At 38.0% G+C, this 21,341-nt stretch overlaps 5 protein-coding genes across 5 annotated transcripts; all 5 read right to left on the bottom strand.

The window, feature by feature from the left end:
* Nucleotides 1–2,302: 2,302 nt before the first annotated feature.
* Nucleotides 2,303–3,232, bottom strand: LOC146328657 (olfactory receptor 4B13-like). The gene has a single exon (XM_084716456.1). It carries the CDS (start codon nt 3,230–3,232, stop codon nt 2,303–2,305), a length of 930 nt encoding a protein of 309 aa, XP_084572582.1.
* Nucleotides 3,233–5,334: 2,102 nt separating this feature from the next.
* On the bottom strand, nt 5,335–6,264 carry LOC146328656 (olfactory receptor 11A1-like). Its single transcript, XM_084716455.1, has one exon. It carries the CDS (start codon nt 6,262–6,264, stop codon nt 5,335–5,337), a length of 930 nt encoding a protein of 309 aa, XP_084572581.1.
* Nucleotides 6,265–9,269: 3,005 nt separating this feature from the next.
* Nucleotides 9,270–10,196, bottom strand: LOC146328655 (olfactory receptor 11A1-like). Its single transcript, XM_084716454.1, has one exon. The coding sequence runs from the start codon at nt 10,194–10,196 to the stop codon at nt 9,270–9,272; it is 927 nt and encodes a 308-aa protein (XP_084572580.1).
* Nucleotides 10,197–12,957: 2,761 nt separating this feature from the next.
* Nucleotides 12,958–14,248, bottom strand: LOC146328654 (olfactory receptor 11A1-like). The gene has a single exon (XM_084716453.1). The coding sequence runs from the start codon at nt 13,960–13,962 to the stop codon at nt 12,958–12,960; it is 1,005 nt and encodes a 334-aa protein (XP_084572579.1). The 5' UTR covers nt 13,963–14,248.
* Nucleotides 14,249–16,467: 2,219 nt separating this feature from the next.
* On the bottom strand, nt 16,468–17,665 carry LOC146328653 (olfactory receptor 11A1-like). Its single transcript, XM_084716452.1, has one exon. The coding sequence runs from the start codon at nt 17,470–17,472 to the stop codon at nt 16,468–16,470; it is 1,005 nt and encodes a 334-aa protein (XP_084572578.1). The 5' UTR covers nt 17,473–17,665.
* Nucleotides 17,666–21,341: the final 3,676 nt, after the last annotated feature.

The following is a 21,341-nucleotide window of genomic DNA, read 5'->3' as shown; positions in this document are numbered from 1 at the left end:
TAATCTTAATATAAAATTATAATAAGGCCTGGTTGTAATCTGGATGATTTTGGAGAAAGTATTAAATTAATATTTAATGGTCAGTGTCTTATTATGAACATATTTACAAGAAAAGTTGCAAAAATGTTTGTGAATGCTGTCAGTTACAGTTCTTAGAAAGACTGAAAATCGGAACCGGCCAAAATCGGAATCGGTAGGTCAGACCCCTTAAAAATCGGAAATCGGAATCGGCTAAGAAAGTTGAAATCGGTGCAAGTCTAATTTATAGTCCTTAATGGGGCTCTTGTTCACCTCTTTTTGCCCCCTCAATGCAGATGCTCCTAGTCTTTGGAAACTGGCATCTTCCCAAACTACTGGGCTCACATTACTAGGTAATGCAGCTGGAAGGGCTAGGGTCTCTCCTTCCTGTGTGGAATCTTAGGCATTGTTAGCAGATTCTGCTTCATCATCTTCTGTTCCATTTGGCAAGGTGCACGTTGCACATAAGCAGCTGCTTCTGCCATTGCCGTCTCTGGTGTCTTTGTTGTCACAAGTTTTCTGCTCCTCAAAGAGAAAGAGAAGATTTGCATGGCCCCTACAGTCCTTCCTTTACTGCTGAAATGTTGGATCGTAATGAAAATCACGACTTTATCCAAAGTCCAAAAAGTCTCTACAAGTCCTCAGTGCTTGAGGGCAGAATGAACAAAAGAAATCTTTTATATCCAATTCTAATGTTTCAACTGGGTGGAAAGGGTTCATTCCTGTTCACAGAATCCTTTCATCTCAGCTGAAAATAGATTTGAATTTGAATCTTGACCTGAAGTTTTTACTTCCAGACTGCGATACTATGATGTGGTGGATCCAACTGCAAGGTCCTAACATGAGAATCAGCCAAGAACTAAGATAGTTTTCTTCTTTGTTCTGTCCTTTATATCATTTCTCCCTCATGCCTATGTGCAAAGTGGCACATGGTCGTATATTGTGCAAAGTCCCATTCCCTCCGATGGGACCGGTTGTATCCTGTTTGTGCCATCTGAGTTCCTTTTTCTGCTTCGGTCTTTCAGTAAGTTAGTTATTCATTGGGTCAAGGTTGTTACAATGAACCACTCAGCTCATTACTCAATATTTCAACATGATTTACTGTTTAATCCTACATTTCTTACTTTTAACTGTTTTATTTCTGCCATAATCATTAAATCACATAATCACTCACAATCATATAATCATGTTGCCAATCATTATTACATTAAACACAACACCTCATTATTCATTAGAGAATCAATTTCAATCATCATACAGTTTTTGCATATCATATTCTCTGTGCATTACCTCATTCCTTAATGTCCCGTTTTAAATCTTTTATTGCTATTTTTAAAAAATTGGAAGAATTCTCCTGTTTCCCTTTTTAAGATCTGTTAAAAAAAAATCCCATAATCCTTTTTTGCTGGCTTTAGCACATTGGGGATCTCACCTCTTTTTGACAGACAAGACTTAAAACACTGAATAGTTTAAATTTAAGGAACCTCTGTAGAAACTGAAAGATGATTCATCACGACACAATATTCAAACCAACTTTGACGAATAAATGTTTATTTTGTTAGAAAAACTACTGACGTCCACCAAGTCAAGTGAGTAAAGGTTCAAAAGGCTCACGAACCACACCTACTACTACTAAATCCCTGATGCAACTTGAGTGCAGTCAAATGTCAACAAAACTCAGAATAGAATTAAAATCATAGTTGGTGTAGTTGTTTTATTCTTCTGAACATGAAATTCAGAACACAATAATAATGAAGGGTTGTGTTGGTGAGACCACAGGTGGAAATATATTTCAGTCATGAATTAACCATTTATAGAGTTAGAAAAGGTTCTGCTCATTGACAGCAACAGAGAGACTGTTGAAGAACTGATTTTAATTAAATTAAAACTGCTGCAGGCACAGTACATAGAGAGGGGGAGAGTGGGCTGCTGAAGGAAACTGCTGCAATGGGCAAAGTTTGAAGACAGAAACAGCAGAAACATGGTGAAAACTGTCAGGTTATAGAGGCCACAGCTGTTACATCAGCTGGTGGCTGATGATCAGCTGATGACACCTTCCATACTCTCTCTGAACTAATGCAGTGATCAAGAAATTCAAGAACATTTTATCTTTTGTTGAGAAAGCTTTGAGAAGTTGAAATAATATTGGCATTGACTGACTTACTGGAAGAGTTATACTTTATTTGAAGACGTTCAGCTCAGGGCCTTCATCAGGGTACATTATTACTAAAAGTACCACTATATACATGATGTAGCAGGAGTGCACTTTTCCTGTTGCTGGTAATTACATTTTACCAAAGACAAGACGTTTACATAAGCCACGTATTTTGGACATTTGCAATCCATAAAGTACAGGGTTAAACAGTGGTTGGCATGTCAGCCAGTATAATGACAAAATAATTCGCAATATATTAGGTACATTGTTCATATTGAATCTGCTCTGCATAGTTTCAAAGTAACCACCAACAGAAAAGTTAAACAGAGAAGCGAGGTGAGGTGTGCAGGTACTGATAGCTTTTTGTCTGGTCTCTTTAGAACCAGACAAACAGATTTTAAGAATCTTTATGTAAGTATAAAGAATTACAGTCAGGACACCAAATACTAAGATAAATGAATAAACAAGTCCATAGCTGTTACTGACTGTTGTGTCAGAACATGCAAGTTTGATAATAGTGTTGTTGTCACAGTAAACTTTGTCAATAATGTTCCCACACAGCCGTAAGGAGGCAGTCAAGGATATCATGACAGCAACTTCAGTAACTGAAAATAACCATGGCAGAGCAATAAGAATGGTAACCTTGTTAGATGTCATAAGTGTCCTATACTGTAGAGGATAACAAATAGCAAGATATCTGTCATAAGACATGACGGCTAAGATCCAGAACTGTACATTTACGTATACATACCCACAGTAAATCTGCAGGAAACAAAAAGAAGTAGAAACAGTGTGAATGTCAGAGAGAATCTGAATCATAAGGAAAGGAAACACCCCTGTACTACCATATAGTTCATTCACAAACATGCTGCAGGTAAAAATGTACATCGGTTCATGTAAGCTTTTGTTCATACAGATAACCACAATGACTAAAATATTAGCACAAATAATTATAATATATAACAACATAACAATCATGAAAAATACATATCTTAAAGTCCCTGTGCCAAAGTAAGCAACAAGTATAAAATATGAAACATGTGTAGAGTTTACCATCATGCTCATCGCAACACATCAGTTAAACTTTTCGCAGGAAGGACTACTTTTAATGATTATTGTACATTTTGATGGTTTTTACAATGTGTTTCAAATGTAAGACCATTTTAGTCCAACAGTTCTGTTAACAAACAAACAATATTCAGTCCGTGTACAGTTAAGTCATTTAATTTCATATAAAATAAATATGACAAAACTTACCATTTTATTATTGAAAGTCATTTAAATGGTTCACTGAGAGTTCACAGAACACAATTAATGTCATTGTGTGAATCCTAAAATGTGTCACCTGTACTGATGTAAGCAGAGTGAGTCCCTGCTTACTGAGATGAAACTCTGCTGCTGATTCTTTTAAACCTTTCTCAGAAACAGTCACGACATCAGACTGCTGTCAGAAAAAAGGAGGAGTTCAAGCTATGCAAAGTGGACACTTTAGAAAAGATCCATCAGTACAATCAAATATCCACCGAAAAGAATCATTTCAGTTTCAAAAGATTCATTTTGTTCCCATTTGTATATTACTCATTCTTGAGAATTGTAACACACATATTTCTCGTGAGGTTTGATTTCTATTCTTCAGTCATGCTGGAAAAATGTATTTTAAAAGATCAAATTCTTGCCTGTTATTTATTTTATAAATCATTATGAATGAATGGTTACATGTGTAACCCAGGTTCTCAGAGTGGAGAACCTCTCTTGATTGTAACGTGTTTCACAGCGAACCTGGAGAGATAGTCTTTCCTCTCAGACAGTCTCTCACTCAAACCTGAGTTACACATGTAACCATCCATTCTCTGTCATGTCGAGACAGTATTTACACCCCCATGGACGGAGTGCAAGATGCCACCAAGACTTAGCTGGTGCCACCAGACCAGCTGTAAATGGGTGGAAAGCCTGCCAGTTTTCAAGGCTAACCTTGACAAAAACACATCACCACACTGCTCTCTTGTCAGAGCCATGAGTGTTGTCTTAGGTTGGAGTGTAGGGTTTGAACACAACACCAGCCCAGCATCACCTGGCAAGAAGCACGTACTGAAAGGGGATGAAGCTTCTGTTGACACAATTGCTAATGAGAATGCTGTCCTGAGAAAGAATTATTACATGTCTAAATGTCTCCAGGGGCTCAAATGGCTCATGTTGTGAGGCTAACCCCAACTTCAAATCTCTCTGACCTTCTATGACAGTAAGTAAGTATATGCTTGTAACACCTTCAAGAAAATAAGCAACAAGATTGGAACAACCCCCTGCCACAGAGATTGTCTTCATGGCTGCTATCATTCCCCTCGTCACCTTCCTCTCACATTTCCTGGATGTCATGGGCTGTGCAGGAGAGAGGATCCTCCTGTCTGGAGTTGCGCCATGGTTGAGGAACGTCCCAACAGTAGGAATATGCTGCACAAGCCAATGAAGCCTGGACTGACGGGCCCACAGCTGCCAGCCACATACTGGGGCAGCCTCATGCAAGAAATGCAAAGAGCTAGCTAGATAGCTTGCAGTTCCTGGAGACTGACATGCTGTGCTAACTAGGGTCTGTGCATGGTGCACAACTCCTGCCCAGGTGCATTTGCATCTAAATTGTTCAGATTTATGACCTAATAAAACTAGTGCAAAGTCCCTAATGTAGCTTGGACACAGTCAACATTTCATAAACAACTGTCTACTTTCCATCTAATCTACAAATATTTATAGATATTACCCCAGTTTTAAAATGATTCAGCAGGAATATTATAACCTAAAATAAAATAGAAGCTTAAACATGTAGATAATAACAAAAGAGAGACACACTGCCAACTGTGTCCAAGTTAACTTAATATAACCTCAGACTTTCTAACTTTATTTTGCTCTTTCTGTAACTGATAAAAGTAAAAACCTATGCAAAAACAAGGCAGAAAAGAACTTTGTTTTCTATATTCAAATTTAAAGAACCTCTCTGTAACCACAAAAGACAATTCATCAAATCACAAGACTTCTTCTTTTGTTATGACTTGTTATTAATAGTATTCATGTTTAATAAATCTATACTTTCGACACTTCATATACATCTTTTCAGAGTTTTCATATTTTTGATGCTAACAAATACATATGATAGAAATTTGAACATTACTTTACATCTTCGTTAATACAAGATGTTTACATGAGCTCCGTATTTTAGACATTTGCAATCCATAAAGTACAGGGTTAAACAGTGGTTGGCAAGTAAGAAAGTATAATGACAAAAATATGCGCATCATATTGGGTACATTGTTCATATTAAATCTGCTCTGAGCAACTTCAAGCAAACAACCAAAACAAAAGCTGAGCAGAGAAGCGAGGTGAGGTGTGCAGGTACTGACAGCTTTTTGTCTGGTCTGTTTAGAACCAGAAAAACAAACTTTAAGAATCTTAATGTACGTGTAAATGATCAGAGTTAGAACACTAACTACTATGATAACCGTGTAAACCAGTCCATAGATATTATTGACTGTGGTGTCAGAACATGCAAGTTTAACAATAGAGTAGTTGTCACAGTACACTTTGTCAATGATGTTTCCACACAGCTGTAAAGGTGCACTCAAAGATATCATGACAGCAACTTCAATAAATGGGAATAACCATGTTAGAGCTATAAGCATGGCAACTTTGTTAGATGTCATACGTGTCTTATACTGTAGAGGATAACAGATAGCAAGATATCTGTCATAAGACATGACAGCTAAGTTACACACCTGTACATTTACATATGTGTACAGACTGAAAATCTGCAGGAAACAAAAAGAAGTAGCAACAGTGTGAATATCAGAGAGAATCTGAATCAGAAGGAAAGGAAACAAGCCTGTACTACCATACAGTTCATTCACAAACAAGCTGCACAGAAAAAAGAACATTGGTTCATGTAAGCTTCTGTTCATACAGATAACCACAATGAGCAAAAGACTGGCACAAATAATTAAAATATATAATAACATAACAATGATGAAGAATACATACCTGAGAATCCCTGTGCTAAAGTAGGCAGCAAGTGTGAAATATGAGACATGAGTAGAGTTTACCATCATGCTCCTTTTTGGATCACAACACAGCAGTTAAACTTTGCTCATGGAGAAGTACTTTCAATGATTGTTGTACACTCTGATGTTTCCACAATGTAATTATGTTTAAAATTTATGCTCACTGCAGTTCTGTTAACAAACAAACTATATTCAGTCTATGAACGGTTACAGAACATAGTTTAGACAGTCAGACTGAGTCCCTGCTTAATGAGATGAAACTCTGCTTCTGCTTCTTTTAAACTTTTCACAGCAGCAGTCATGACGTCAGACTGCTGTCAGAAAAACAGGCAGCCTAACCCATCGTTAAACAAAAAGACTCAGTATTAAGGCTAATTTCTGCCCCCTTTACATATGAAAATAGATACTTCTTTACTTCCGTGCATCCTTTATGCTGGCGTGGATGTTAAGCAGTACATCCACTGGATGGCGTCACTCAGAGTCAAAAGTTTCTTACAACAACAAGTGTGGCATCACTGGAGGAGGTTGTAATCATGAACCTCTTGAGAAAGAGACAAAAGTGGAGGCAGCATTGTTGATGGCAGTGGTCTGTGAGGAAATTAAATAAATCCACATGTGGACAAAGAATAATTTTCATCAATTAACAGATGAGAAACATCATGTCCAATACTTTAGGATTTTAAAACAACTTCATCATGTTCTGTAGTCATTGGCTATACTCTTGCACTCCACACTTTCTAAGCTTTCTGAAAATGTCCAAAAATACAGATGAAATGAATGCACAGACAGAAGGTTCATTTCATGTTCTAATATGTATCTAATGTTTTGCAAAGACTTTAGGATGTGGTAGGCAGCCATTGTGCAGTACTCCAGGTCCATCTCCATTTCTCTGCTAGCACCATGGTCAGGTCAGAAACCCAGAGGAAACTAATGCCAGCACAGGGAGAACAAGCAAACTATAACTGCCTCAAGAGTGTCACCAAGAAGCAAAGCAAGCAAGCAAAACTTTATTTATACAGTGCATTTCGTTCCAGGTGGACACAAAATGTGCTTGGCAGAGAATGAGCCACAACAGTTGCAGCCACAAGAACAAATGCATTAAAAAATACCGTGGATAAATTAGGCCAATTAGAATACAAAATAAAAATTAATTAAGAGCAATTGACCAGAGAAATAGTAAGACATGAGAATTAGAAAACTTTAAAAGAAGGAAAAGATAAGATTTGAAGTGAACACAATAGTGTTGTGGCACACCTACATGACTGGGTAGCATGTTCCAATGGCTTGGACAAAAAAACCTATGAAGGTAGATGGAGACCTGGAGAATAACCAGGCAGCCTGTTCCAGGTGACCTGAGGGGTAGAACTGTCTCAGAGCTCATGAGCATGTCCAAGAGATAGTGAGGTGTCAGGCCATGTAGGGCCTTCAAAACAGCAAGCAATAATCAATTCTGAAATTTATTGGGAGCGTGCCTTTTTTGCAGTTATAACTGTTGCAGCTGCATCCTGGAGTAGTTGCAGTTAACGGAGATTCTTTTAAGATATCCCTGTGAGCAGTGTGTTACAGTTGTCTATCTGACTGGAAATAAAAGCACAGATGAGTTTTTCAACATCATCTTGGAATAAAAAGCTGCTGACTTTGGATAAATGTGGTTTTAACTGTAAAGTTTATATGCTTCTGGAAAGTGAGTTCAGCAGCCAAGATGATGCCAAGATTTCTGACCAGGATTGTAAGGTCTACGTTTTTTCGTTATCCATTTTGCATGCAAGCTACATTAATAATATCTTTAAATACACATCTATATTTGAGATGAAATTATTTATTTAGTTTATTTTAATCCTGATAGGCCAACCCACCTCTCAAGTCTCCCCATTAATAGATCATGATCAGTGGTGGAGGAAATTCAGTGAAGCATCACTGGCTGGAAAATACTCCATGTTTACCATTTACTTCTTTGAGGGATTACGTGCAACACACTGATTGAGACCTAGGGCCCAGTTTACCCCTGGCTTTAAAATGAATGTCTCAGACAATGAGACCATGATCTGCAGTGTGAACTGGAAGGGTTTCAGCCAAGTGTGAAGTGGTGAGGATGAGAGTACCAACCTCAAGTGAAAGACTTCAAGAGTTTTGGGGCCTTACTCACAACTGAGGGAAAGATTGAACGTGAGCTTAACAGGCTGATTGGTGCCTCATCAGCAGGACGCCCCCCACCCCCCAATTTAGATTGAGGGACACTGGCTTCTTCTTGTGAACAGATTATCTAAATGTTTCTGGTCACAAACATGGTGGTGGGTTTTGTTTAGTGTCTGATGGATGAACATCAAAGATCACTCAATAAAAAACACTATCACTAATCTAATCACTTTAGATTACTGATTTACACTTGCATCTTACCACATTCTTTTAGCAGTGTGTACGCAAAGGTGTCCTGATTTGGTCCCCCGTCACATGTTAATGCCAGGTCTAAACCATCAAACCCTCACTGTCTTAAGCTGACCAAGCACAGCCACCTGAAGTATGTATGAGGTGTCTTGACTACAATGTGAACATTTTGTTCGACAAGTTCCAAGTGAGTAAGTTTGAGTTGCACAGATTCATGAACGAATAAATGTCCTAACACAGTTTGGACAACTTGCAATCTAATGTTCAAACATTTGTAGATATTCCCCCACTTTCAGATTGAATCAGCAGGAGAATTATAACCTGAAATATAACATAAACCAAAATATATGTATATAGTAACAAAAGAAAGACACACTGCCTCAGTGGTTGTTTCTAACTTTGTTGGCCTTGTATAATTACTGTTTAACTTGATTTAATGTCAGACTTTCTAACTTTCATTTCCTGTTTCCATAACTGATAAAAGTAGAAACTTATACAAAAACAAAGCAGGAGAGAACTTTTGTTCTACAGTAAGATTTCACATCACAAGATTCCCACCAACTTTGATTTACAAATGTATTTTTTTAATGATTGGTTATTAATGGTTTTCATGGCTTTCATATGTTTGATGCAAAAAATATAGCTTTTACCTGATTTTTAACATTAGTTTAGATTTTACTTAAAACAAGACGTTTACATGAGCTACGTATTTTAGACATTTGCAATCCATAAAGTACAGGGTTAAACAGTGGCTGGCAAGTAATAAAGTATAAAGACAAGAAAATGCGCATCATATTGGGTACATTGTTCATATTAAATCTGCTCTGAGCAACTTCAAAGAAACTACCAAAAGAAAAGTTGAGCAGAGAAGCGAGGTGAGGTGTGCAGGTACTGACAGCTTTTTGTCTGGTCTGTTTAGAACCAGAAAAACAAACTTTAAGAATCTTAATGTACGTGTAAATGATCAGAGTTACAACACTAACTAGTATGGTAAACGTGTAAACAAGTCCATAGATATTATTGACTGTTGTGTCAGAGCATGCAAGTTTAACAATAGAGTAGTTGTCACAGTAAACTTTGTCAATGGTGTTTCCACACAGCTGTAAAGAGGAAGTCAAACATATCATGATAGCAACTTCAGTAACTGGGAATAACCATGTTAGAGCTATAAGCATGGCAACTTTGTTAGATGTCATACGTTTGTTATACTGTAGAGGATAACAGATAGCAAGATATCTGTCATAAGACATGACGGCTAAATTAAAAAACTGTACATTAGCATATGTATACCCACAAAAAATCTGCAGAAAACAAAACAATGGTGAAATAGTGTGAATGTCAGAGAGAATCTGAATCAGAAGGAAAGGAAACACTGATGTACTACCTAACAATTCATTCACAAACAGGCTGCACAGAAAAAGGAACATTGGTTCATGTAAGTTTCTGTCCATACAGATAACCACAATGAGCAAAACATTAGCACAAATAATTAAAATATACAGTAATAAAACAATCATGAAAAATACATATCTGAAAATCCCTGTGCTAAAGTAGGCAGAAAGTGTGAAATATGAGACATGAGTAGAGTTTACCATCGTGCTCCTTTTTCATTTATGACACAGTTAAACTTTGCCCAGGGAGGACTACTTTCAGTGTTAATTGTTCATTTTGATGTAGGTTTTCACATTTTTTGAGTTTCAGATTCATCGAATTAACTTACCAGAGTACTACTTAGAGTTCACAGAACAGTTTAGACAGTCAGACTGAGTACCTGCCCACTGAGATGAAAGTCTGCTTCTGCTTTTTTTTTAAACTTGTGACAGCAGTCATGACGTCAGACTGCTGTCAGCAAAAACAGCAGCCTAACCAACTGTTAAAAAAAAAATCCTTAATACTTTTCCTTACATACCAAAGCAGATGTGGCTATTTCACACAATATAAATGTCATTGCCACATCTTTGCATGCATCATTTATGTTGTCATGGATGTTACACAATAAATCCACTAGTGCTGCTCTGAGTCATAAGTCCCCCCAAAGAAGAAGAGTTAAAAGTTTCTAACAACAAACATGTCATCACAGAGAAGGTTGTAATAATGAACCTCATGCGAAAGAGACAGATGCAAAGGCAGCACTGTAGATGGTGGTGGCTTGTGAGGACATTAAACAAATACAGGTCCACATGTGGACAAAGAATTCTTTTCACTAAGTGAAGACAGATGTCATGTCCTGCTACACTACCCCCATGACTATTAGTGGTACTGCTCCATCTCGTCTGTATCCATAGGCTTTCAGAAAACATACAGAAATGCAGATGAAATGAACAGAGTACAGACAGAAGGCTCAGTCCATATTCATACACGTATCTAACGTTTTGTAGGATGTGGTGAGCAGCCATTGTGCAGTGCTCAGGGACAGACTCCAGAAACACCTTGGTCAGGTCAGAATCCCAGAGGAAACGAATGTAAGCACAGGAAGAACATGCAAAAATGTCAACAAGAAGGAATTCAGTCCAACAAGGCTGGCTGTTAAAGATGCCACATTAAATGCAACACAATGACACCAAGAATCCTCTTTCTACCTGTCTGTTGAAATGCAGCTTTCAGTCCTTTCATCAAAGACCATCAGACCCTGACCTGTAGTGTGCACTCGAAGGGTTTCATCTGAGTGTGAAGTGGTAGTACCAGCCCCAAATGAAAGAGGTCAAGAGTTTTGGGGTCTTAGTCTCAATTGAGGCTAAGATTAAATATGAGATAAACAGGTTGGTTGGTTGATTGACACTTAGGGGCTGTTCATACCTGGTATTAAAACACACCTGACCCATTTATTTTGCAAAATGTCCCCAATTTGGAGGGGCCTGATGACAACATGCAAGGAGATATAAGGGGAGATATATTGGGAAAACACCCATTAATCTCCAGCTCCCCACATTTGGACAGTGTGAAGATACTTCAGACCCATTGCTTTACCTGGAAAATGCCATGATTTTCTTGTTCTTAACCCACTTTTGAACAAGGAACTCATTGCTACCCTCAGGGATGTGTAGCATGGGACAGCCAGAGATTGGTGGGATGTTGTCTGACAAGAAACTACCACCTGGGCAGATTTCGAAATGAAACACATTGCACCATTTCTCTCTAAGGATTACGAAGTCATTTGGCTTTTCATTTTTTGTCTAAGTAAGCCCACGTTTTCACTGTGTCGCTGTCTTGCTGGAACCCCTGTTAAAAATTGCTTGTCACAATTTCCCAGTAAGTGATGTTTAAAAATTATTTCCTTTGTCCAACCAACAGTCCAAACTTCTAAAACTTTTCATCTACTATCATTGAAGACAAAGTATTGCAGAAACTCCTCACATTTAAGAAGCTGGAACCAGCAATTTAAGTTTTTCCTTGAAAAATAACAGAAGAGATGGACACGGTGTGGCTACATATTTATTTTCATACAGGCAGGGAAGTGAGATCTGATCACAAGCAGTAATTCAAGATCCATGACATTGACAGGTGTGAACTGTTGTACTTGTGAGCCGATCACCCAACACATATGCTAATGCCAGGTGTGAACAGGGCCTACGAATCTGAACCATCAAGCTTCCTCCAGTGTCTTAAGTTAACCAAGCACAGCTCTCTGAAATGTGAGTAAGGTTTCTCTCCAGATGTTCCATTTCTAGCAGGACAGGAATGTGACCATTTTGTTCCACAAGCAAGAAAAACTGTTTAAGTTCACCAAGTGGGTAATTTTGAGTTGCACAGATTCATGAACCAATAAATGTCCCAACACAGTTTGGACACGGGAAATATTTTATACACACAACTGGCAACTTTCAATCTAATCTTCAAACATTTGTAGATATTCCCCCAGTTTCAGATTGAATCAGCAGGAGAATTATAACCTGAAATATAATCTAAACCAACATATGTGTATATAGTAACAAAAGAAAGGCACACTGCCTCAGTGGTTGTTTCTGACTTTGTTGGCTCTAAATGCCTTGTATAATTACAGTTTAACTTGATATAACCTCAGATTTTGGAGTTTTCCTTCGCTCTTTCTATAACTGATACAAGAAGAGACCTGTGCAAAAACAAAGCAGCCAAGACTTTGTTTTCTGCAGTAAGATTTAAATTTTCTGCAGCTGAATGATTTCAATTTAAACAATTTCCCTGTAACCACGAATGACAATTCATCACACCACAAGATTCAAATCAACTTTGATGTAGAAAAGTATTTATATTATGACTTGTTATCAATGATATTCATATTTAATAAACAGGCACATGTCTCTCATCAAAGTATACATATTCTTAGTGTGTTCATAATTTGACACTAAAGATGTATTTTAGGTGATTTTTAACACTAGTTTACATTTTACTTAAAACAAGACGTTTACATGAGCTACGGATCTTAGACATTTGTGATCCATAAAGTACAGGGTTAAACAGTGGTTGGCAAGTAATAAAGTATAATGACAAGAAAATGCGCATCATATTGGGTACATTGTTCATATTAAATCTGCTCTGAGCAACTTCAAAGAAAGTACCAAAAGAAAAGTTGAGCAGAGAAGCGAGGTGAGGTGTGCAGGTACTGACAGCTTTTTGTCTGGTCTCTTTGGAACCAGAAAAACAAACTTTAAGAATCTTAATGTACGTGTAAATGATCAGAGTTACAACACTAACTAGTATGGTAAACGTGTAAACAAGTCCATAGATGTTGTTGACTGTTGTGTCAGAGCATGCAAGTTTAACAATAGAGTAGTTGTGACAGTAAACTTTGTCAATGATGTTTCCACACAGCTGTAAAGAGGAAGTCAAACATATCATGACAGCAACTTCAGTAACTGGGAATAACCATGTTAGAGCTATAAGCATGGCAACTTTGTTAGATGTCATACGTGTGTTATACTGCAGAGGATAACAGATAGCAAGATATCTGTCATAAGACATGATGGCTAAATTAAAAAACTGTACATTAATATGTGTATACCCACAAAAAATCTGCAGATAACAAAACAATGTAGAAACAGTGTGAATGTCAGAGAGAATCTGAATCAGAAGGAATGGAAAGACTGATGTACTACCATAAAGTTCATTTAGAAACAGACTGCAGAGAAAAATGTACATCGGTTCATGTAAGCTTCTGTTCATACAGATAACCACAATGAGAAAAACATTAGCACAAATAATTAAAACATACAGTAACAAAACAATCATGAAAAATACAAATCTGAAAATGCCTGTGCTAAAGTAGGCAGAAAGTGTGAAATATGAGACATGTGTAGAGTTTACCATCATGCTCCCTTTACCATCACCAGGGAGGACTACGTTCAATGATGATTGTTCATTTTGATGCAGGTTTTCACAGTTCATCAACTTGACTTACCATTTTATCACTGAAAATCAGGGTAATGCTTTACTTAGAGTTCACACAATAGTTTTGACAGTCAAACTGAGTCCCTGTTTAATGAGATGAAACTCTGCTTCTTTTAAACTTTTCACAGCAGCAGTCATGACGTCAGACTGCTGTCAGCAAGAAGGCAGCCTTACCCATTGTTTAAAAAAAAACAAAAACAAAAAAAACTTCTTAAACCATCCGTGTTATGGTCCCCTTCACATACCTAAGTAGATGCATTTCAAACATTGTGACTCTCAGCAGAAATGCGGACAATATCAACAGAGTACAGATAGAGGCCTCCTTCATATATATATATATATATATATATATATATATATGAATCTAGTGTTTAGCATAAATGAGACTTTAGCATGCAGTGAACAGCCATTGTGCACTGTTCAGGGACAGACTCCACACTCCGCCAGCACCTTGGTCAGGTCAGACACCCAGTGGAAACCAATGTAAGCACAGGGAGAACCTGCAAACTATAACCTCCTTAAAGTGTCACCAAGAAGGAGTCCAGTCTAACTTGGCGAGCTGTAAAAGATGCCATGTTTACCATTATGTCTTTGACCTGTAATTTACACCAGGCGTGCCTGCGCTGCGTCATGGCTGCGCTGCGGTTTTGCTCCGTCATGCACATGACTTCAAGTTACACCAGCAGCATTTCAAAAGCGTTTTAGCAGCAGAGCATTTTGCCCGTCTGATTATGTTTACTTGCTCTGATTTTGTTGATTAAGTTCTCTTTCCTTGCTCTTTGTGCTTCTACTATGGATAAGCAGGCTACGTAGTTAAATTGTTTATTTTCTGTCTGTCTTTATGATTGCAAGTCTGCACGGAGTCTTTTATTTTTAAAATCAACCGGATTCTCCCTGCCTTTTCCGTGCATGACTTCCTACCCGTTCAACCGGCTCTGTGCCAGTTGACACACCATCCGTCAAAATTAGACTTGCTGCGTATTCTCTGTGGAGCGGAGTGCCGAGCCACTTCTGGGACGTTGCTGAGACGTGCCGCGACGCTTCTGGTATAAATTACAGCATTGACTAGAATGGCTGCATATCTGTGTGAGTGACGTGGCGCAGCCGTGACAGATGCAGCCGTGCCCGGTGTAAATTAGGGGTAAGGGATTACATGAAACACACTGATTGACACCCAGGGCCCTGTTTCTACCTGTCACTGAATTGTGGTTTGGGTGATTGGTCTACAAACCATCAGACCATAACTTGCAGTGTGCACTGGAAGGGTTTTAGCCAAGTGGTAGGGATGAGAATACCAGCCCCAAATGAAATAGGTCAAGAGTTTTGGGTCTTAGTCACATGTGAGGGTAACCTAAAACATGAGATTAACATGTTGATTGATTCCACATCTGCAGTATCCCTTAGGAAGACCTGGACGATGTGTTCAGGTAGAGGGGCATATTGGTTTCCTCAATTCCACAATTTCCCAGAGCTCAAAGTGACAACTCGAAATTGTTTCTTTTGCCCAACCAACAGTCCAAAACCCAGCAACTTTTCTTTTGCTATCATTAATGACAAAGAAAAGCAGCAAATCGTCACATTTAGGAAGCAGAACAGATGGAAATGGTGTGGCTACCTTTTTATTTACATATAGAGCCAGAAAGTGAGATCTGATCACAGGTGGTCACTGAAGATGCATTATTTCCAGGTGTGAAGTGTTGTACTTGTGATTTGATCCCCCAACACACATGTTAATGCCAGGGGTGAACCGGGCTTACAAGCCTGAACCATCAACCTTCACTCACCATCTGAGCTCACTTACCAAGAATGAGAATCAATCAATGTGACCATTTTGTTCTGCAAGCAAGAAAAACTTTTTAGGTTCACCAAGTTAGTAAGTTTGAGATGCACAGATTCATGAACCAATGAAGGCCGTAACATAGTTTGGAACCGGGCAAAATTTCATACACAACTAGCTATTTTTAATCTAATGTACAATGTAAGATTTACAGATATTCCTCCATGTTTTAGAGTAATTCAGCAAAAGAATTGCAATCAAAAATAAAATGTAAACCAACATATATAATAGCAAAAGAAAAAACAAAATATGCTCAGTGTTTCTTTCTAAATTTGTTGGCTCTAAATACCTGGTATGATTCCAGGTTATATCGATATAACCTCAGACTTTATATCTTTACTCTTTCTGTAACTGACTAACAGAAACCTCTGCAAAAACAAAGGAAACAAAAAGGAGACAGAGGAAATGACTTTGTTTTCTGCAGTAAGATTTAAACTGAATGATTGATTTCAATTTAAACAATTTCCCTGTAACCCCAAATGACAATTCATCACATCACAAGATTCAAACCAATTTTGATTTAGAAAAGTATTTATATTATGACTTGTTATCAATGATATTCATATTTAATAAACAGGCACATGTCTCTCATCAAAGTATACATATTCTTAGTGTTTTCATAATTTGACACTAAAAATGTATTTTAGGTGATTTTTAACACTAGTTTACATTTTACTTAAAACAAGACGTTTACATGAGCTACGGATCTTAGACATTTGTGATCCATAAAGTACAGGGTTAAACAGTGGTTGGCAAGTAATAAAGTATAATGACAAGAAAATGCGCATCATATTGGGTACATTGTTCATATTAAATCTGCTCTGAGCAACTTCAAAGAAAGTACCAAAAGAAAAGTTGAGCAGAGAAGCGAGGTGAGGTGTGCAGGTACTGACAGCTTTTTGTCTGGTCTCTTTGGAACCAGAAAAACAAACTTTAAGAATCTTAATGTACGTGTAAATGATCAGAGTTACAACACTAACTAGTATGGTAAACGTGTAAACAAGTCCATAGATGTTGTTGACTGTTGTGTCAGAGCATGCAAGTTTAACAATAGAGTAGTTGTGACAGTGAACTTTGTCAATGATGTTTCCACACAGCTGTAAAGAGGAAGTCAAACATATCATGACAGCAATTTCAAAAAATGGGAATAACCATGTTAGAGCTATAAGCACAGTAACCTTGTTATGTGTCATACGTGTGTTATACTGCAGAGGATAACAGATAGCAAGATATCTGTCATAAGACATGATGGCTAAATTAAAAAACTGTACATTAATATGTGTATACCCACAAAAAATCTGCAGATAACAAAACAATGTAGAAACAGTGTGAATGTCCGAGAGAATCTGAATCAGAAGGAATGGAAAGACTGATGTACTACCATAAAGTTCATTTAGAAACAGACTGCAGAGAAAAATGTACATCGGTTCATGTAAGCTTCTGTTCATACAGATAACCACAATGAGCAAAACATTAGCACAAATAATTAAAACATACAGTAACAAAACAATCATGAAAAATACAAATCTGAAAATGCCTGTGCTAAAGTAGGCAGAAAGTGTGAAATATGAGACATATGTAGAGTTTACCATCATGCTCCCTTTACCATCACCAGGGAGGACTACGTTCAATGATGATTGTTCATTTTGATGCAGGTTTTCACAGTTCATCAACTTGACTTACCATTTTATCACTGAAAGTCAGGGTAATGCTTTACTTAGAGTTCACACAATAGTTTTGACAGTCAGACTGATCAGATCAGATGAAACTCTGCTTCTTTTAAACTTTTCACAGCAGCAGTCATGATGTCAGACTGCTGTCAGCAAGAAGGCAGCCTTACCCATTGTTTAAAAAAAAAAAAAAAGAAAACTTCTTAATCCATCCATGTTACGGTCCCCTTGACATACCTAAGTAGATGCATTTCAGATACAGATAGAGGCCTCCTTCCATATATATATGTATGAATTTAATGTTTAGCATAAATGAGACTTAAGCATGCAGTGAACAGCTATTGTGCACTGCTCAGGGACAGACTCCACACTCCGCCAGCACCTTGGTCAGGTCAGACACCCAGTGGAAACCAATGTAAGCACAGGGAGAACCTGCAAACTATAACCTCCTTAAAGTGTCACCAAGAGGGAGTCCAGTCTAACTTGGCGGGCTGTAAAAGATGCCATGTTTACCATTCCTTCTCCACAGACCATCAGACCATAACTTGCAGTGTGCACTAGAGGGGTTTTAGCCAAGTGGTAGGGATGAGAATACCAGCCCCAAATGAAATAGGTCAAGAGTTTTGGGTCTTAGTCACGAGTGAGGGTAACCTAAAACATGAGATTAACAGGCTGATTGGTGCCACATCTGCAGGATCCCCTAGGAAGACCTGCAGGATGTGTTCAGGTAGAGGGACATACTGGTTTCCTCATGTGACCAGGATAGCCAAAACTTTCCAATTACCAACATGGTAATAGGCTTTGTATAGCATAGTGTCCAACAGATCAACATCGATTATCCTGTTAAAAAAAGATGTCTATGCACCCAAGCCACATTGTGGATGAATGGAGATCCAGTTCCCCAAGTTTCCCTAAAGTCACTCAAACCACATTCAGAGGTGGTATGGGAAAAAAAAAGTAACAAAGGCAAAAATGCAGCAACTACCTCTCACCAATATTTGACACAATTATCTCCTGATAGAGCAACCTGCAGTATATACTCTATACTGTATCCAACAGCATAGACAAAAAACACAATCATGCATGTGCACAGGCCATGCAGGCCAACCTCGCCTGGCATGCCCACACAACCCCATTTTCCAAAGCCTAGGAGAGCATCTTTCAATACCCAACACACACTTCAGCCTTAGCAACAGCACTCCAGAGCCACCCTGATCCAGCTTTTTCCCACCTCCTCATAAAGGGGTAATGACAGCACATCCATCCATTTCTTTTGAGTATAAAAATCTGCAATGAGCCATAAAAAACCCAGACTCCGTCGACTGCCTGGTCATTAAAGAAATCAAATAGGCTTCGTGATCGGCCCATTTGCTCATCCTCCATTTCCTAACTTCCAAACCAGCCCCCTTGGTATCGCAACCAAGAAATACTCTGGAAATAAAGTCATTATTATCGATCTTCTACCATCTCATGGTAGTTCCATCCAAAATATTGATAGCCTGACTCTGAGTGAAGACTTCTCCTTCGACTGCGCCAACATCAGACATGCCATCAGGAAAGGGTCTTGTCCCACAGAAGTGGACATCACCACTGCTTTAAAAGTTCTTTCCATCCACCCTGACTTCAGCCAATTTTTTGGCGTCCACCGACAAGATGCATACAACTTCATAGACTCACCCTTGGCTGGAAAAGTAGCCCCAAGCTCTTTGACTTGCTGTCAGAAACCCTCATAAGATCAACCATAAGACCATATTCCTCTTCCATCTCTCGGATGATGTCCTCATCATTTTTCCTCTCATCATCCTCCACTTCTGGGCTTGCCACTCTGACTTCAGTTTGCTCTGACTTCTGGGTTCCAGTTTCAGCAGAGAAAACAGAGGGTCCCTGCACAACCCTCGACTTCACTGGGATCACGTTTGAGACTAACCTGTTCCAGGCATCAAACTCAGCTGAATCATCCTGCTAATTTATAATTTCCTCTTTGCTCTATGCTCCACCAAACGCTAACTTCTCACCCTCCTCGAACACCTTGACAATCTCTCACTTACTATCAACTGAATCTTCCATCACTCTTGGATTCCATCTCCCTTTACAGTTCAATCCGTGTTGAACTCTCCCTAACTGGAACGATATCGCTTTGTTTATGACAATCAAGTAACTCACGGACACTAGATCCGTCAGAACACAGATGCTGCTCCCACTCTGTTTTTTGGGGGGGTTCTCCAATGGAAGAGGGTTTGTAGCAGAATGGCTTCCAGAATGCCAGGGTCTGATGCAAGTACACCATTCCCCACATTCCTCAATTGTTAGAAGCAATGTTTTTGCTTGTTTTTTTGGTTTCCTCAGATGCTCTGAATTCACTGCCTCAACACGTGTATTTCAGACTTGTCCTACTTCTCAAACAACACCATGATGTGCATCAAGTACACACCCAACCACTTTGTCTGATTTCCATTTGGGCCACCATTTAAAGACAACAATGCATTTGGTCCCTCACGAAAGGAAATGTTGTAGCTGTTTATTTGCTAATAGACCTTTGACATTACAAACATGTATAGAAGAAAAATTATTTTAGAATATAATAAAATTATACTCTAAAAACAAATATAAACCTATAAAACACTATTTTTTCCTCACCTTTTGGCTCTAAACACATTGTATAATTCCAGGTTAACTTGATATAACCTCAGACTTTCTAACTTTGCTCTTTTTGTGACTGATATGAGTAGAAACTTATGCAAAAACAAAGCAGGAGATGACTTTGTTTTCTACAGTAAGATCTAAACCTTTTCTGTGACAATGAAAAACACTTCATCACATAAAAAGATTCAAACTAACTTTGATTTAGAAATGTATTCATTTCCTATGACTTCTTGGTAATATTATTCACTTTTAATAAACAAACATCTACGTTGCTTAACAATATATATTACATGATTTTTACCATGAGTTTACATTGTACTGTACTTAAGGTGTTTACAAACCCAACATATTTTAGACATTTGCAATCCATAAAGTACAGGATTAAAAAGTGGTTGGCAAGTGAGAAAGTATAGTTGTAGCTATTTGTGTATTTGCATATGGAGCAGGGAAGTAAGATGTGATCACAAGTAGTAAGTCAAGATGCATTATGTTGACAGGTGTCAACTCTTAATTGATCACCCAACACACGAGTGTGGACCTGGGAGTCTGAACAATCAGCCTATCCTCACCATGTTAAATTAAAGCACAGCTGCCTGAACTATCTATGAGGTTTCTCACCCGATGTTCTCTTTCTTATAAGACTACACTGTGAGGGTTTTGTTACACAAGCAAGAAAAACTATTTAGGTTCATCAAGTGAATACGTTTGACTTGTAGAGATACAGCTTGGACACAGGCAAACCCAACTGGTAACTTTCCAGCTAATGTTCCAACAATTATACATATACCTTCAGGAAACGTATAAGCTAAAATAAAATATTAACATGAACGTGTAATAACAAAACAAAGACAGAGTACCAGTGATGTTTGTTTCTGATTTTGTTAGAATGTCTTGTTTAATTCCAGGTTAACTTGATCTAACCTCACACTTTCTAAGGTTACTTTTCTCTTTCTATAACTGACAAACATAGAAACATATTCAAAAACGAAGGAGGAGAAGACATTGTTTTCTAGAGTGAGTTTTAAACTTGTCCAGCTGAATAGTTCAAAATTAAAGAATGTCTCTGTGACTATGACAGATTATCTGTCACATCACAAGATTCAAACTTTGATTTCAAAATGTATTATTATTATTTATTTATTTTTATGAGTCGTAATTAATGGTATTCATATGTAACAAACCAATAACTGTTGAACAATATATATTACATGATTTTTTTCACTGGT

This window comes from Lutjanus erythropterus, chromosome 4, assembly GCF_056507025.1.
Source record: "Lutjanus erythropterus isolate fLutEry1 chromosome 4, fLutEry1.hap2, whole genome shotgun sequence".
Classification (NCBI taxonomy): Eukaryota; Metazoa; Chordata; class Actinopteri; order Lutjaniformes; family Lutjanidae; genus Lutjanus; species Lutjanus erythropterus.
The sequence above is the reverse complement of the archived record's forward strand: the minus strand, read 5'-3'. Positions and strand labels throughout refer to the sequence as shown.

Bases quoted from the DNA above. Each gene is read 5' to 3' on its own strand.
- LOC146328657 (XM_084716456.1), bottom strand. From the start codon at position 3,232: ATGATGGTAAACTCTACACATGTTTCATATTTTATACTTGTTGCTTAC.
- LOC146328656 (XM_084716455.1), bottom strand. From the start codon at position 6,264: ATGATGGTAAACTCTACTCATGTCTCATATTTCACACTTGCTGCCTAC.
- LOC146328655 (XM_084716454.1), bottom strand. From the start codon at position 10,196: ATGGTAAACTCTACTCATGTCTCATATTTCACACTTTCTGCCTACTTT.
- LOC146328654 (XM_084716453.1), bottom strand. From the start codon at position 13,962: ATGAACTGTGAAAACCTGCATCAAAATGAACAATCATCATTGAACGTA.
- LOC146328653 (XM_084716452.1), bottom strand. From the start codon at position 17,472: ATGAACTGTGAAAACCTGCATCAAAATGAACAATCATCATTGAACGTA.